This window comes from Ambystoma mexicanum, chromosome 8 (assembly GCF_040938575.1).
Source record: "Ambystoma mexicanum isolate Mex_15411 chromosome 8, UKY_AmexF1_1, whole genome shotgun sequence".
Classification (NCBI taxonomy): Eukaryota; Metazoa; Chordata; class Amphibia; order Caudata; family Ambystomatidae; genus Ambystoma; species Ambystoma mexicanum.
Genome location: NC_090929.1, coordinates 504,577,198 through 504,594,305, shown reverse-complemented (window position 1 = coordinate 504,594,305; position 17,108 = coordinate 504,577,198). Strand labels below are relative to the sequence as shown.

The 17,108-nt window shown below is 45.9% G+C and overlaps 1 protein-coding gene across 3 annotated transcripts in view; it reads left to right on the top strand.

The window, feature by feature from the left end:
- The window catches only part of CFAP74 (cilia and flagella associated protein 74), a 2,332,202-nt gene that overhangs the window by 1,102,045 nt on the left and 1,213,049 nt on the right, over positions 1-17,108 (top strand). For all 3 annotated transcript variants that reach the window (XM_069610170.1, XM_069610172.1, XM_069610171.1), the window contains exons 18-19: positions 7,846-8,022; positions 9,783-9,942. In XM_069610170.1, the coding sequence (XP_069466271.1) occupies positions 7,846-8,022; positions 9,783-9,942 (337 nt within the window). The remainder of the gene's footprint in view (positions 1-7,845; positions 8,023-9,782; positions 9,943-17,108) is intronic.

Sequence of the window (17,108 nt, the reverse complement as noted above, 5' to 3'; positions counted from 1 at the left end):
TGTTACGAAACAGACTTTGTCTCGCTGGATTATTTTGGCTATCTCTGAGTGTTACCGCTTGGCAGGTAAGGACCCCCCATTCGGCTTATGGGCCCATTCTACCAGGGGTATGGCTGCCTCTACTGCCCTGCAGAGGGGTGTTCCTATTCGCAACATCTGTGATGCAGCCACCTGGGCTTTGGTACATACTTTTGTACGTCACTATTCCCTCAATTCCATCCGGGGGCAGGATCTGGCCTTTAGCAAGGCGGTCCTTTACTCCGAAATTTGATTGGGCATCCTAAATTTCTGTTTTCTAAATTCTTTTCCCACCTCCTTACATTGGTACTGCTTTGGGAGTCTGTCATAGATATGGAATACGTCGAAGGACCCAATCCCCTCGAAGAACAAATTACTCTCTTACCTGGTAACGTTCTTTCGATGGGATGGTCCAACGATGTATTCCATATCGCTCCCTCCCTACCTTTCCCGCTGCAGAATTTCTTATGCGATTGCAGCTTACGTTTCCGCTAGGCTTTGTGTGTCAGACTGGCAGAAGACTGGTGGCACACGTTCTGGGAAAAAACTACAACTGAGGCTACGGGCGTTGTGCGTCCTACTTATCACATCGGGTGACGTCGGCTGTCGGAGGAGGTCCTCGAGGACGGCGCATCGACTTCATAGACGCAGGACGCAGATGCCAAAAATTTTCCGGAGCAGCACAGCTGTGGTCATTACTGTCATAGATATGGAATACGTCGTCGGACCATCCCATCGAAAGAACGTTACCAGGTAAGAGAGTAACTTGTTCATTTGTTGCAACTGTCAAGAAATCCTTTTCTCTTGCAGAACCAAGGTCCCCTGCAATCAACTCTATTTGCATTTCACTAGAGCCTAAATTATTTTCAGCTCCTATTCCTTTTAATGTTTGTGCTGCACCTCTCTTCGGGGAACCTCTCCCTCATTCTCCAATACAGCATATCTACAGGGTTCATCAATCACATACTGTCAACCACACCCACATCAACAGTAGACCAGCTTCTACCCTCATTCTGTTTTCTACTCTTCTTCTTAAACTGAAGTGTATGCTTCTCAAAGTCACTGCTTCCCGACCTGAGCAGTCCTCCTTCGAATGGATTGTGTCCTCCCATGCATTCCTCATATTTTGATACATCTCTTTTCCAGCTTCAGCTGCTTCGGAAAAATAATTTCAGCCAAGGGCGCTGTCCATCGATCCCATCGACTTGATGTCCGTCGAGGGCCTCTGTCTCAAGCTTGACGTTATCACCAGTGTATATAGCACGCGCAGTGCCCATTGATTTCAGTTCTGGTTTGCCGACGCAGCTATCCCTTTGAAATAATTACGGCGCGCTTCTGTTTTTTAATAAAAATTAGGAGACTTGAGAGAAAATGTCTTCATTGTCAGCTCCATCAACACAGGTGACAGGATTCAAGAAATGCGACGATTGCGGTGCCAAAATATCAATCACTGTCCCTCATTGAGTGCTATGTCTGTGGTGTCTGGGCACAGAGCATCGAACCGGTGATTGTGAAACGAGTTAGCCAATGACCGGTAAGGCTCTAAAAGAGCGTAAAGGGAAATTGGGGCAGGTAGGACCCCCTCGAAATCCCCTGCATCCCAATCTAAAATTCGATCGTTTGACAAGTCGAGAGGAGAATCTTCTCAGAGAAAATGTCATTTCTGACCAAATCCTCTAGTCCTGCCAAGTGGGAAGGGTTTGGACGAGAGATGTTAAGGATATTCGAGAATGAGGCCAGGCCTCCTCGAAGGACAAGGAAGGAAGCCATGCTCCGGTCACGCTGCATAAAGGTGACAAAGGGAAGGCAAAGACAAAATCTTGTGCTCCCTCAAGCCCGGGATGTAAGCCATTGACCCAACGAGAGCCATTTAGGCCTCGACCCGACAAAGTATCATTGAAGGTTCCTTAGAGTTGAGGGTCTAGGCCGTCAAGGGTGTGGTCTGCTAAAAATGCATCATCAACACCATCAGTGTCGAGTTTGTCGATGTCTCCAGTGTCGAGATTGTCAATGATCTTGAATCAGCCGTCGACCACAGGCTTGAAGCTGTTGACGCCTTTAGCTAAGCAGATGGTGAAAACTTACAAATATCCACCAAGAAAAGATTTCTTCTAATCTTTACCATCAATTTATGAAGAGCATGAGCCTTTTGATGGGGACATTCCACCTGTTGGGCTGGAGTTTGGTACCCCCAACGTGCCAGAGGCCCTGGTGTCAGAAGAGTCCAAGATGAAGGACTTATATGAGAGCCTCCAAACAGCCAGTGGTGTGGATACATCACCTGAATTGGAATTTGCAAAACAGACCCTTCAGACTATGCAGAAGCCTCCTATAGGCAACTCATGACCAGGGTGGTTGACTTTCTAAGTTGGAGCAGGCCTGCTCCCCCATTTGAGCAGGACGATTTAACAGATATCCTGGACCAGGATCCACAAAAGAATCCAAACCTTCCTTTTCATGTTGCCCTTCAAAAAAGGGTTAAGACAAATTGGGAGCCACCTGAGACAATTACAGCGGTGAACAAGTATCGTACCAAGACGTATAGGCCATCCAGAAGCGACCCTGAATATATGGCAAAAGCACCCCACGCCAGAAAGCCTGGTGGTTCAGGCAGTGACGTCCTCTTCCAAACAGGCCACATATCCCACTATCCTTCCTGACAGAGACGATAAGCGAATGGACTCTTGGGCAAGAACGATTTTTTCTGCAGGAAGCCTGGCATTGAAGTCTGCCAACGCTGCTTTCGCCTTAGCAAAATTCACATTCATCCTGTGGGATTATATAGCAATGGTGGCTGACCATATTCCACAGTGGGAAGAAAGAAACCGCTTCCTGGCTTTCATAAGTGACAGAAAAGAGGCTATGTGTGAGTCTCTACGGTCAGGACTGGATACTGCTGACAGCATCACCATGGCGATATGTAGCGTACTACGTACATTTGCGTGGTTGAAAAAGTCTGGGTTTGTACTGGACGTACAGTAGAGACTTCTCAATATGCCTTTTGACGGATCTCAACTGTTTGGCAGCAAGACCTCAGTGGGAGGCAGACTATCTCAGCATCTGCAAGAATGGCGGGGCATTAGAAACTGTAGCCCAAGGTTACTGTCTCCAATTCATAAAAAGACCTCAATTATCCACTGTGGAACCACTCACTTAAACTTCAGCTCTGTTCCTTGTGCAGGAAATTTTGATCCTGCTAGAGAAAGGTGCTATAGAACCAGTACCTGTAGCTCAATGGAACACAGGGTGGTATTCCCCATACTTTCTAATCCCCAAGAAAGACTGGGGATTGAGACCCATCTTGGACTTGCAATACTTGAACAAGTTCCTCAGGAAGGACTAGTTCAAGATGGTTACCCTTTCTCAGATCCTTCTGGCCCTCCAGTCTCAGGATTTGATGGTTTAATTGGACCTTCATGATGCTTACTTTCATGTGCCTATCCATCCCAAGCACAGAAGGCACCCGAGGTTTTGCGGTTTGTGGTTCTCATCAGTTTAGAGTTCTGCCATTTGGGCTGACCTCCGCCCTAGGGTTTTCACCAAGTTAATGACATCTCAGCATCACCTGCCACTCGTTCCACAAATTGGGCTTCTCCCTCAATTTGAAGAAGTCTCACATGATACATCACAAATACTCCAGTTCAGCGGAGCAGTCCTGGATGCATCCTTGGTGAAAGCCTTGCCACCCGAGGTGAGGGCACAACACATTCTGTAGATGGTCACCAAATTCCAGAGTGACCAGCGTCTCCCGGCCTTCGATTTTCCAAGGTTGCTTGGCCTTATGGCATCCTGCATTTTCCTGGTGCCAGAGGCACATGTGAGAATGAAATCCCGCCAATGGGCCCTCAGGACTCAGTGGTCTCAATTCTCAGGCAAGATGACAGACCTTTAGGTTCTAAGTAGGTTTGCGCAGGACCTTCTGCGGTGGTCCTATGAAGACAAGGTTCTTAAGGGAGAACCTTTTTTACTGCCGTGGCCGGAGGTTACAGTGGTTACGGACACCACACTCGGACATTGGTCTCCATCGTAGTCCAAACTACCCATCTATATTTTGGAGCTGAGGGCAATCAGACTAGCGCTGAAGGCCTTTCTTCTCTCTGTACGGGGGACAAACTTCCTGATACTGATGGACAACACAGTGGCCATGTCCTACCTCAACAAAAGAGGAGGTGTAGGGTCACTACCACTGTGCAGAGAGGCGATGCAGTGCTGATTCTGGGCAATTCAAGAGGGAATCTCCCTGTCAGCAGTTCGCCTAGCGAGAGAGGAGAGCACAGCAGCGGACATTCTGAGTCGGCAGAGGGCAGTCTCCCGCGAGTGGGAACTAGCTAGGGAAGTCCTTCAAGAGATCTTCACCCTTTGGGGAACCCCTCAAGTAGATCTGTTTGTGACCACTGCTAACCGAAAGTGTGAACTGTACTGCTCCAGGGAATTTCCCGCAAGAGGAGCTCTAGGGGACGCGTTGGTAGTGGACTGGGAGTTTCCTCTCCTGTGTGCATTTCCTCCAGTCGCAGTCATTCCTCAGGTCATCAGGAGGTTGAGAAAGTTTGGGAAATCCATGATCCTAATTGCTCCGGATTGTGCCAGGAGGACGTGGTACCCGGACCTTCGGGGCATGTCCATCTGCCCTCCAATGCATCTTCCACAAAGAGAGGACCTTCTCTCACGAGAGGAGGGTCAGGTTCTCCATCCAGAGGTCAAAACACTCAACCTTCACTCATGGTTTCTGAGAGGTTGAGATGTAAGTTTTGATGACGTAATGGAGATTTTGATTTCGCCCACAAGGCTAGCAACTAAATATTTGTACGGTTGCTATTGGAACAAGTTATGCAACTGGTGCAGAGATAAAATGTGGACCCATTTCAACGTAACACACCTATGTATGGTGTTGTCTTTCTTGCTAAATTTCGCAAATTTGGGGCTCCAGATTGGAACCATTAAAGGTTATTTACCAGCACTTTCCATTTTTAAGCGCTCCTCAAGGAAGTGTCATACTTTAAAATTCCTTTAATCATACAATTTTTCAAGGGGCTCACCATCGTGTTTCCCCCAACTCCTTTTGAAGTATCGGTTTGGGATTTGAATCTTGTTCTAAAATTTCTAATGTGTGCTCCTTTTGAGCCTCTTCGTGTCCATAAAAACGTCTGACATTTAAGACCATTTTACTAGTAGCTCTAAAATCAGCCCATAGGGTGAGCAAGTTGCAGGCACTATGCTGTAAACATGGTTGCTTTTAAGGTAAAACCTTAGTTTCTACCTAAAATAGTCTCTGAATTTTATGTATCTCAAAAATATTTTTACCAACTTTTTACCCACTCCCTCCTCCTGGAAAGAGGCTACATAGACTTGACCCAAGAAGAGCTCTGAGTTTCTATATTTTGGTAATGGGGACGATTCGCCAAGATGATCAGCTCTTCATTGGATGCACTTGTCATAAATTAGGACTAGCAGTAACGAAACAAACCCCTTCCAGATGGATTATTCTGAGCATTGGAGAATGCTATAGATTAGCTGGGAAAGACCCTCAAGAAGGCCTGAGGGTCCATTCTACGAGGAACTTGGCAACATCTTCTGCCCTACAAAGAGGGGTGCCAATAAGTGGGCGGGTGCGGTCGGGAGCAGTGCTCATCTACTTTTTTTAATTAAGTTTTACTGTTCCTATACTTGTGTTTTAAAAAGAAACCTTTCCGGAATGGTTTCGTTTTAAAATAATAGTGTAGGAAGCAGTTGAAACTTGCACTTAAGTGCACTGCCCTGAACGTTCCCCTAAACAGTAGGCGCATTTGTTTGGGGCTTTGTATTGTGCATGCGAGGGGGCACAACAATAGGGTCTGTGGGGACCGGGGCAGGCCAGCAGGGAACATAGTTCCACTACTTCTTTTGATACACTTCGACCACTGCCGGTAAGGGACATTTGTGCGGCAGCAGCCACTTCGTCTACCATCCATACCTTTTGTAAAGCATTACTGTCTAGACTCATCTTCATCTCAGGAAGGAGGATTTGGGAAGGCATTCCTTCATTCGATCCATGACTATTATTAATTCCGAAAATTCTTGCTCCTGCCTCCAAAACCAACACTGCTTTGGGATTCTCAAAAGATGAGGAATACGTGGGAGGACCCAATCCATTTGAAGAACAAGTTACTTACCAACTGTAACATTCTTTCGACTGGATGTTCCCTCCCACGTATTCCTCATCACCCTTCCCAACCTACCCCGCTGTAGAATTTCCAGTTATTACACTTTACGCTCTTTTAGAGTCTGATACAGTATGATGCTAAGCAGGTAATTCTGCAAAGGAAAACAGGGGCAAAACAGAACTGAAGCCAACAGGCACTTCGCATGCTATATATACTGGTGATGACATCGACCTTGAGACGGAGACCCTCGAGGGACATCGAGTTGACGGGATTGACACACAGCGCCCACTGCTGAAATGTTTTTTTCAGAAGCAGCTGAAGCTGGAAAAGAGAAATATCAAAAGATGAGGAATACATGAGAGGTACATCCAGTCGAAAGAATGTTACTAGCGGTAAGTAACTTGTTCATCACCCACACTCATGTCCTGTGAGCTAACCCTTGTATAGGACCAGGGCTGAATAGTTTCACTTTGACTGGCTGGGTCACTTGACCTGTCTGTCCATGCTGCGTGGCGTGGCACTTTATTGAGACTTGAATGAAATTGGATTGTGCAAACTTTAGTTCATTTGTCTTTTTAGATTGATCCCAGGGTTACACATGTTCCTCTCTTTCCATCTTGCTTGCCATACTAAAAGTGAAGGCAACTTACTTTAGCATGATGGAGAAGAGTCCGCCTTTGCTTTAAAGAGCGAGCTGCCACACTCGATTTGTCCGTAACATGTTGAGTGGCCATGATCTGTGTCACTCTTCTTCTTGTCTTTGAAGTGTTGAGTGCTCTTCATGGTCTGTGTCACTCCTTCACTAGCCTTTTTTATTACGAGCGCTGTAAGACTGCTTCAGGCCACATGGGGTATGGCAGTGTTTTTGGGGTGGGAGAGCTAATGTCAGAGATGGCTTATGTCTGAGCACGATGTTCTCATCTAAGAGTCTGGTGGGAACAAGTGCATAATTAGGGCTTTCCGCACTATAAACAATCAGGCAAATATGGGGCATGAAGGAGTGCCACGGGGAGAGGGACCTTGACAGCGAAAGTTTCTGCCACAAAAGAAATGTGCCTGTATGTGCTGTCAAAAGACCATTCAAATGTGCAAAGCCACCCTTAGGGGTCTAGTTGGCCAACTTTAGAGTTCACAATATGGGCTAGTTTTATAAAAGTATGCTGTATATCGAGCAAGTAGAGATAGTTGTGACATTGCAATGTGCAGTTATTTGGAAGGGAGAATGCATTACCTCACGCTTGGAGTGTATTGGTCAAAGGGTATCTAGGTGGGCTGGGTTGTGGCCACTGAAGAGTAAGGTGGACTAATGGGAGGGTTTCATACTGGGACTGAAAGTGTCCAGATGGAGTTGTCCGTTTCTAGAGACGATTTTGTTATTTATGGAAGGTAAGAAGTTTGGTTGTGTCCCTGATGTGGTCTGGGAGTGCCATCCTCAGACGGGTCACATCCACCTTTGCGGATCGCCACAGGAGAAGTCCACTTTTACTTTTGGCATTGTTTGACTTTTGAAGGTTCTGGATGCTTGTTGATTTCAGAGTGCTGCAAGGTATAACATCATGTCTCAGAAGAACTTGTGAAAAGATCCAAAGCTGTGCTCTAAATGATGACTGCGCTTAGCTTAATCACCCCCACGCCCCACCCTCAAACGATCCTGGGCTGTCCTAATTATGTTCCATTCGCTTTCCAGCTGGCAGTTGATAAAGAGCTCATTGACTTTGGCACTTATGTGGTGGGGGAGACAATTTCACGGACCATCACCCTGACGAACCGCGGAGCTCTGGGAACCGCATTCAAGTTTCAGACATTGACAAACGCCGGAGCGCTGTCGCAGCTGGCAAGCACCAAGTCCTCCCAGAGAGCCACGGTAAGTTCAACCTCATTTCCGGGAACTATTGGGATAATCATGAGCATCTTAAGACTGACACTTTCTAAACGTGAGCCATTTTTCGTGACATGCATTTCGCCAATTTACCTTCACGCTGCTTCTTGGTGCTTTCATTTCAACATTGTAATGTTGGCGGCTCCATTGCAGACAAGCACTGGCAGAGGACCATAACGACTGGCCTACTCTCTCTATCCCCGCTTCCCCTTTGTTTCCAATTTTTAAACGTATCATTCTGCCCCTATTTGGCGCAATGTTCGAATAGCAATAACGCCCGATCCTTTGCCTCGAGGTTCGTTACCACCAGGACTCGTGTCCTTAAAAAAGAGTGCTGGACTCTGGCGAGAATTGGGGTGTGACGTCAGAGTGAAATATGCAAATGTCATTCAGGCGCTGCTAGAAAAACAAAACACAGACGACCAAAAAGCGTTTGCCAAACGAACAGATGTTCATATGACCTTGCTGCTTACGTTGGTTAAGTGTCTCGTTTCAGAGATGGGGCGGCGCCCTCCCTCTCAAAAAAATAGGGTGGACGCCGTCCACCGTGTGGTTCCTCGACTTGAGCCCTGGCTACCGCCTAGTAGTTATCTGGCAATGCAGCATTATTGCTTATTTCTAGCCCACCGGCCGCCTTCCTGTCTCATGTTTTCCTCCTGTGATGAGGCCCTATAGCAACACACATGAATGATGTATGGCACTGTTTAATGACATATTCGATATCTTGGTACTGCACTAGGTAGTGTAATGTTCTCTCTTCAGCCACGCTCCCAACCCGCATTCTACTACTGGCCTGTAGTGAAATCCATAGATGTCCCTATACGAGCTCTGGCTTTTCAATGCATTGTTGTGGTGGCATGGTGTGAAATGACTGACATGTAATTCACTCATCCCCAGCCCCACCGTCCAATTCTAGAGTCACGGCATTTTTTAAATGCTCCCGATTTCACTACCACCTGCCTCTCTTTTTAGCTTTGGCTATTAGGTGGTGCACCACTAGAAAGCCCAAATAATGGCATTGGAGTACAGCTAGGGGTGCGGGGTGGAATATGAGGGGGGCATACAGCGTGTAGGTGGCCTTTCCCATCCATTTCCTGGCACTGCCCGCCCAAAACACATCCTACTGGGAACTCTGTGCACAAGGTTTTTCAAGCCCTAATATACAGCTTTGCACTGGCAGTTATATTTCAAAGCTGTCTTCTGAGAGTTAATGGCTTAATTGGGGCTGTAAAAGCATTACGGATGTTACAAATGTCCTAACCAGGTCTTCCTGCAGCCACTTGATTTAAAAGCAGCATGTGTGTCTTTCACTGAAGCCCTGTTAAAACAAGCATTGACAAAGCCAACAGGTTTGGATTGTGTATAGGTATTAGATAGACATTTGCCAGGCACTGCTATTATCCTCCAGGTACCTGGACCATTTTGCAGTTGCTACCATTAATGGCCAGTTAGTACCATTACGGCAGTGATTGGCAAATGCCTTTCCCATGCCTACACAAAAAGCCAAAACTGTTGGCATTGCCAATGCTTGTTTTATTTCTATTCGGCACATATGACAATATGATATGAAGTATGATTGCGTCACCATGAAGCGTGAGAAGCAAAAATGGATGTCTTAGTACACAACATCAACAGTGATTTAAAAGAGTAAATCAAAAGCAGTCTTCTCTAATGCAGCACCAGGCCAAAAAGTGTTCCCAGAGAAGGCTAGAATTGTGTGGTAGTTGATATATTTCTGATTTTAGCCGTCTCAAGAATCCGTGGGACTACACTTGGAAGGAAATGGCAGTGCAATTCATCTCGACCCCTCTCAAGGGAAGCCAGGACTGTCGGAGCATCCTTCGGTTGGCAAAGGAAACATGCAAGGAAGGCCCCAGCCCAACCTGGAGATATGTGGCAATGAAGGTAATGAGAACGTTCCCAAGGTTATTCTTATGTATAATGTCATTATTGCTGCCAGTGTTGTATTTAACATATTACACAGTATGCAATGGTTTAAGACTTTAAGCACAAGAAGCAACATGCCATACGGTTCACATGGTGGAGATTGAGATGCATCACCTTTTGGCGCTTGGGCTTTAATTGCAAGGAGAGGTGACCAATTCACAGTGCCGAAAGCCTCAATTCTTTAATGGCAGGGCACTTTCCTCACATTGACCATCGACCTGCCCTCCATACGCTCCCTTCGGACCATTCATTTGCACCCAGCATCTTGCACTGTCTGTTCATATACCCTAAAACATGTCACACTGCCTGCCCATAACTGCCTTCTAATGTGTATCTAGGTGGCCAAAGCACCTAACATGGTCCTTCTGCCCCATGCTCGTCAGTCTGTCTTTCCCTGTGGTCCACGCTTCTCGCATGGCCTGTCCATAACCTCCTTCTAATGTGTATTGTGCGAAACCTAGGGGTAGTCTCACTCCTAGACCCCTTGGATTCACTGCACAGGTGGCCAGAGAAGGGCTATCGCTATTGGATCCGGACCCTGGCGGCAGAGAAGCGAGGGAGGATCACCTGGCTGGAGGGTACTTGGGAACTGGGAGTGAGGTGCCTTGGGCGAGACATGGTATCCCCCTTTCTGTATTGACAGCCAACCCAACCCTTCGCCAACGTTTATGGGCTTTTATAAGCTAGCTCCCTCATTTCTCCACAATTGAAACTTGACAGTGCTTGGACGAAGAACAGGCAACTAAGAGCAATGAAGACTATGCTCTTTTACCACTCTAGTACTGGGTGGGACGAGGAAGATGCCTTCGAAGAGCAGTGAAGGTCAGGCATGTCCCTTTAATTGTGGTCAGGCAAGGCTGAGTAATCAACTACACCTGTAGCCTGTCAAGGGACTACAGATGTATAATGGATCCCTTTCCAGCGACAGAGGGGAACGGCTGAAGAAGGACCAGGAGGCCGGTGAATGCAGCAGAGAGCCCTACAGCAAGGCGTGGGAGTTGGGACTCCCTGGAGCAGATTGAAGAAGGTGAAGGGAGCTCTGGTGGAAGGCTGCCTCTTTCCTTTCTGCTAGAAGTGCTTGTTCCCCTGTGGTGGAGCACCACCACAGGAGTGTCTGTGGGGCAGGAACTGGAGCCTTGAAACTAAAAGCAGAAGGCAGTGTGATCCGTGCTGCAGCACAAACTCTTAAAAGAACTGGTGAGTCTCAGTTGAATGTGAAACCTGGTGCACGCGTGTGTGAACTCTTTATTTCCTAAATACTTTGTATCTGAGTGGTCCGTGCTTGGGTTAGCACATTTTCAAAAGTCTGCGATCCTTTCATTGTCAATTATTAAACAGATGGGAATACTTGGTAGCGGAGTGGTCACGTGTAACAAGAAACACGTTTTCGGTAAACCTTGCTACCAAACTGAATTAAAACCTTTGCAACCCAAAAAGGGGAAAGTGTTAAATGAATATTACAAGCAAACCATTATATATTAACGTGCTAAACAAGCCACAGTATGCAGAAATCTAATATTACTTTAAAGAATATACAAACAAAAGACACTAAAGCCTGATTAACAGTGACCTTGCAACCTGGGTGAAAGCTGCAAATTATCTGAACAAATATTTGAAAATAACATTATCTGAACTATGGAGACAATGATATTTTGTGTTTCTGCATAAAGTTATTTTTACAAAGTTCAAACAGTTCTGGTTGCACAAGTTCAAAGTTTGTTTAGGTAACAATTCCTTTGTGTCACCTCTCCTCAGGAAGTCTGCTACTTATCATTAGTTCACAAGACTTTCACAGTTCCCAACAGCTTGATGTATTGGTGTACTAGAGTCTTTCAACAACGACTAGTATTCCTCAGCCCCAGGCATGACCACTCTGACACCTTGGCTCTCCTCACACATTTATTCAGCAGTTCAACGTATCAGAGACTTTCTATGAACACACAGTACTTTCGGTCCTGTGTGCAACCAGTCTGATACCTATGCCTTTCTTTCACCTTTCTCTTCACATTGTGACCGGCACCTTTTTGAAGTTAATTCTTGGCTCACTTTCATCAGCGTACCCCTGGCACCTTTTACAGTTCAACTTCAGCTTTTCTCAATATCGTGCCCCGGCACCTTTTTACAATTATTCACCAAGTTTTCACAGGGTCTCAGCGTGCCTTTTCCCTCAAGCATAGCCCCCCTTCACTTGCTTCCATAGTCGTTCTCTCCGTAAACTTCACTACTTTACACAATGTCTCTGTTCACTAGAGCTCCTTTCACCACGTGTTAATGTGCACGCAAACGTTCACTACTTTTATTCTCCCATCTTTGAACTTTAACAACGAACAAACAAACCTTTCCTTTTCAGTGTGCTTTTTATCCAAAGCTCTTCCTTGTAATTATCTTACTGCTTACAACATTTTATCCCTCATGCTTTGCTGCTATCATCAACCGGGTTCCCCTTTGACTTTGAACTCACCGGTTGTGATTTCTTTAATGTCACTGTTGCAGTCTCATCGACTGAAGACCAACTCTCCTGGGTGGCTTCTCTGGCCCAGGATAACAAACACTCTTCCATTGAGTTTACTCTGGAGAGCAGCATTGCACTTAACCCCGTTCTGTCTCCTTGGAGACACGGCTCCCTCGCTTCGCTTTCATTAGTCCTTTTACACCATAGGGTCTCAGTGTCTCGGCTCTCCGTTCTCCCCAGCAGGTGTCGGATTCTCTGGGCATCCCAGTCCACCTGTGCTCTCATTCTCCGACTCGTGGACCTCCTCGGACTCCAGCTCACTCATTCTGTTTCTCTGGCTCACTCCTTTTATACACCTGTGGTGTGCTAACAGTCCTCAGGTGTGCTTACTCTGTATTTAGTGCCGGTCCTGGTTAATGTGATATTGATAGAAATGAAAAAGTGCCCCGTTGGATTTTGCCGTGTTTTAACAGAGCGGGAGGTTTTGTCAAAGAGAAAAGGGGACAGTCTGCGGTCATGTTATAGGAGGGAAGGTCTGGTAGGGGGTTATCGAAAAAAGGCAGGGCACCATGTCTTGCCTTCAGGCAATCCCTAGTCAGTCTCAAAGGACTCTCCACCCAGGTGATCCTCCCTCGCTCGTCCACCCCCAAGGTCAGAATCCAATAACAATGACCCTCCCCTGGCCACCTGTGTGGAAGATCCCCCAGGAGTAGGGAGGGAAAGACCCTCAGGTTTTCCACAGGACCATTTGATTTCAAGGTTGTTTGAATTGTGTGACTTGGAACTTGGGGAAAAGAGTCCTGACTTAGGGGAAGGAAACCCAGAGACCCGAATAAGACTCTTACATCCTCAATCCATGAAAGGGAATTTTGTGGAACTGTCTTATAATTGGGGAAGGGAGCGAATGGATGCGAACTGGAAGAAGCTCAGAATTTTATGTTGGACACGGTTTCTTTTGGTTGCTGACATCCCTACACATTGTATAGATTAGTTGTGAGGGTAAGCATATGTTTTGGACACAGATTCCAAAGTTGAACTCTTTGAGTCAGACTTTCCTTAGTTTTATTTAGGTAGGGAAATTCCAACTTAGCAAAGGGCAAGTTAGGCCTTTTTCCATCCTGACATTTAAGTTAATAACATGAATTGTGATTCTGGAATGTTGGTGAACAAGGCAGCAGCTTAAACCAACTGCTCCTGCTCCTTCCCAGCCTATGGATAATAATAATATTGGAAATTGAGAAAAATGAATCCTGCGCTGATATCAAAGAAGAAGATTGAGATCCCTGAGAACCCCAACTCCAAAAAAGCTAAACAAGGGGAGCAGATGGGTGAGAGTTCAGAGAATGGTGACATGTATGCACTGCTTCTCCAGATTGCCCAGGATGTGAAGGAAATTAAGTTTACCCTCAGTGAATTGTCCTCTCAAGTCGGTCACCTGGAGAATAGAGTCACCAAAGTGGAAGCAGAAAATACAACCTTGGCCACGGAGGTTGCAGGGAGTTATAGGGCCTACAAGGAGTTGAGATATGAAGTTTCTGATTTGAAGAGGAGGAACCTGATGTTGGAGGCTGATCAAAGGAACTTGAACTTGCGCTTGCTGGGTGTGAGTGAAGACCCTGCTTTGGACAAAAACCTCGATCACAGAGTCAGAGGAGTACTGGAGGCAACTTTGGGTAACAACATCCTAAAAGAAATGGACATGGATTACTCCTTTAGAGCTGGTAAGCTGGTCCAGGCCGGAAAACCAAGACAGATCATCATGGTGATGTCCAGAGTGAGTGCAAAGGAAAGGATTTTAAAGGCTGCGAGAGAAAAAGGAAAACTTCTGCTAAATGGAGATCAATTGGCGATCTATCCAGATTTCCCTAAGGAAATAGTGGAAATGAGGAAGGCGTTCAAAAGTGCAAAAGCTTTGGCACAAGAAAAGGGGATTAAAACTCTGCTGGTGAAACCAGCGACACTGAAGATATTTTTTGGATCAGGTGTCAAAACCACAGAGGATCCAGTTGAAGCTGAAAAGTGGCTGAGGGCTGGGGGCTTAAACTTGGATAATAGTATTGCAGATTGATGTGATGCATGATGTATGAAGCTGTGAAGATGTAAGGTTACTTTTCTTTATTGATTCATTTTTTCCTGAATTTGTTAGATGGGAATTGGTTTGTTTAGGTATCAGAGCGTTATTAATGTTTCAAATATGCTGTAACGGTTTTTCGCTCGAGCGTAGGCTTGATGTGGGCTCGGATAATGGGTGCTTTACTCTACGGCAGTACGCTCTCTATAGATTTTTTTATAGGTGATGGTGCTTGTTTTTGTTTGGACGGAGTGCGGGAGGTGTCGTGCTGTCCGGAAATGTCGGCCGTGCGACACCCTTCGGAGTCTTGCCGGCAGTGGTGTGTTGGATTGGTGGATGCGTGTGACCGGCCACTGTTGACGCACATTTGAGGTAAGGCGTAGTGGCGCGTTCTCCTTTGGGGCCGCAGCACGCGTGTTCCGGGCAATGTGCCTTGCTGCATGCTCAGGTGTTTGGGGGGCACAGTGGGTGTAGAGGCTGGGGTGCATGTGTTGTGGCTGAGGGGAGGGGAATGCTCTTTGCACGGCTTTATCCCGGACTGCTGTGGTACGTTGATCACATTGTAATGTGTTTCCATAGCCAGAATTAGATGAAGGAATGCCACGTTTGCGAGTATGCTGCCCAATGCTAATCCCCTGCATATGTAACAGTTGTTCTTGTCCTGGTTGCACACCCCTGACATGCTGAGTGGGGTATATTTGACATGTACTTGTACTGTAATAACGAAGCCAACTGTATGCCATTACCATCACTGCATAAAGAAGGTGAGAGTTGTCACTATTGGGTACCTGGGGTTCCACTGTAGTCTACACCTTTTACTTTGCATGGGTACGTTTCCTTTCGTGCAGTAACGAAATCAGCTGTGAGAATGTAATAGTGCTGTCATCTAATGTGAACACTGACGAGGCCTATGGTTAAGATATGACTGTGCACCTCTGTCTACTTACCAAATCACAGACAGAATTTTCTATTAGGTTTTTTTTTTGCAGTAATGCTTACGTTGGAGAGGGTTTGATTCCATTCTCAAAGCGCAATGAGTGATGTACCAACACGTTATATCTGGAGTGCCCAGTTATACAGTACATTTGGATTAACACGGTGGGGGTTGCAGTTTTGTGCCATGGAAGTCACATGGGGGAATGTAGTGTCCAGGAAATACCGGAGATTCTGATTTTTATGCTTGGCAAGGTGAGTGGTAAGGCCACCGGGATAGTCATGGATTGGTGTGTGAATGCCATGGAAACGTTTAATGCTGTATCTGGCTTCTAATCTCATTTGGTAGGGTGCAGGGACACAGGTATTTTGCAACTCTCTGTACACTTGCTCACACTTTCTAGTGATGATTCACGCTCAATTGCTCAGCATGCCCGCAGTAGTTGGGATTTGTGATGTTTACACTGATGGTTGTGACGGTAGGTGGATTAGTGTGATTCGTTGATGGTTATAATAAGAGAATTCAGGTTTTGTCTAGGCATGTGATTTACACATGGTGTGGTATTTAGCGTTTTTGAGTAGGGGATTTTGCATCTATTCAGGAATGCTCTTATTTGTGCTTACATTTGCTGGAGAGTTGTGGGAATTCCTTTAGACCAAATTGTATTTTCAACTTCATTTGAATTTGACCAAATGTGGTCTGTGACACCCTTTATGGGCTTTCTATAGGCTGACCTAAGGGAGGGAGGGGGGTAGTCCCTTTCAGCGTGTAGCTGGAAGGGATGTTCTGGATGGTTGGGTGGTTCAAGCCCAGGAGTGTGTTTTTTTTTATTTTTTATTTTATTTCTTTACTTGACTATAGGTTTAGGTAGTATTGTGTCTTGTGAATTCATTGCAAGGATTGGGAAACGGGATCTAGCAATGTCTTACACTTATCAGAGGAATTTCAGAGTGGTATCTTGGAATGTGAATGGTGCACATTGTGCTGTCAAGAGGAAGGTGATTTTGAGTAAACTAGGGGAGATGGGGGTGGATGTCGCGATGCTTCAGGAGACTCATTTGTAAGATGCGGATATAGATAAGTGGAAAAAGGAGTGGGTTGGTGATGTTTATGGTTCATCGTTCACTACTGGTTCTAGGGGTGTGTGTATTCTTTTTAGGAAGAATCTCCAGATCACTGGGGTGAAGTGTGTGAAGGATGGGGATGGAAGGATAGTATGTGTCACTGCACATATTCAGGATGCTCAGTATTGTTTCTGCAATATATATGCTCCGAATGGGGGTGATGGTAGTTTTTTTGTAGCTTTAACGCAAATGTTGCATAATGTAAATGCGATTAATGTGATTTTGGGAGGGGACTTCAATGTGGTTTTAGAACCTGGACTTGATAAAAGTGTGGGGGTGTGGACAATGCCAACGCCCTGAAAAGAACAGCATTAAAGAGACTAATTGATGAATGGAACCTCACAGATGTTTGGAGATTGCAAAACCCTTCTACGAGACAATATACTTTCTTCTCTGCAAGGCATAATGCTTATTCGAGAATTGACCTCTTTATGACCTCTAGCCTTTGTACACAATCATTCCAAAGGGGTAACATCGGATCACTACTTGTTTCGGACCATGCTCCAATCTCCATAGACTTGCGATTGACCTTCCCGGTTCCTA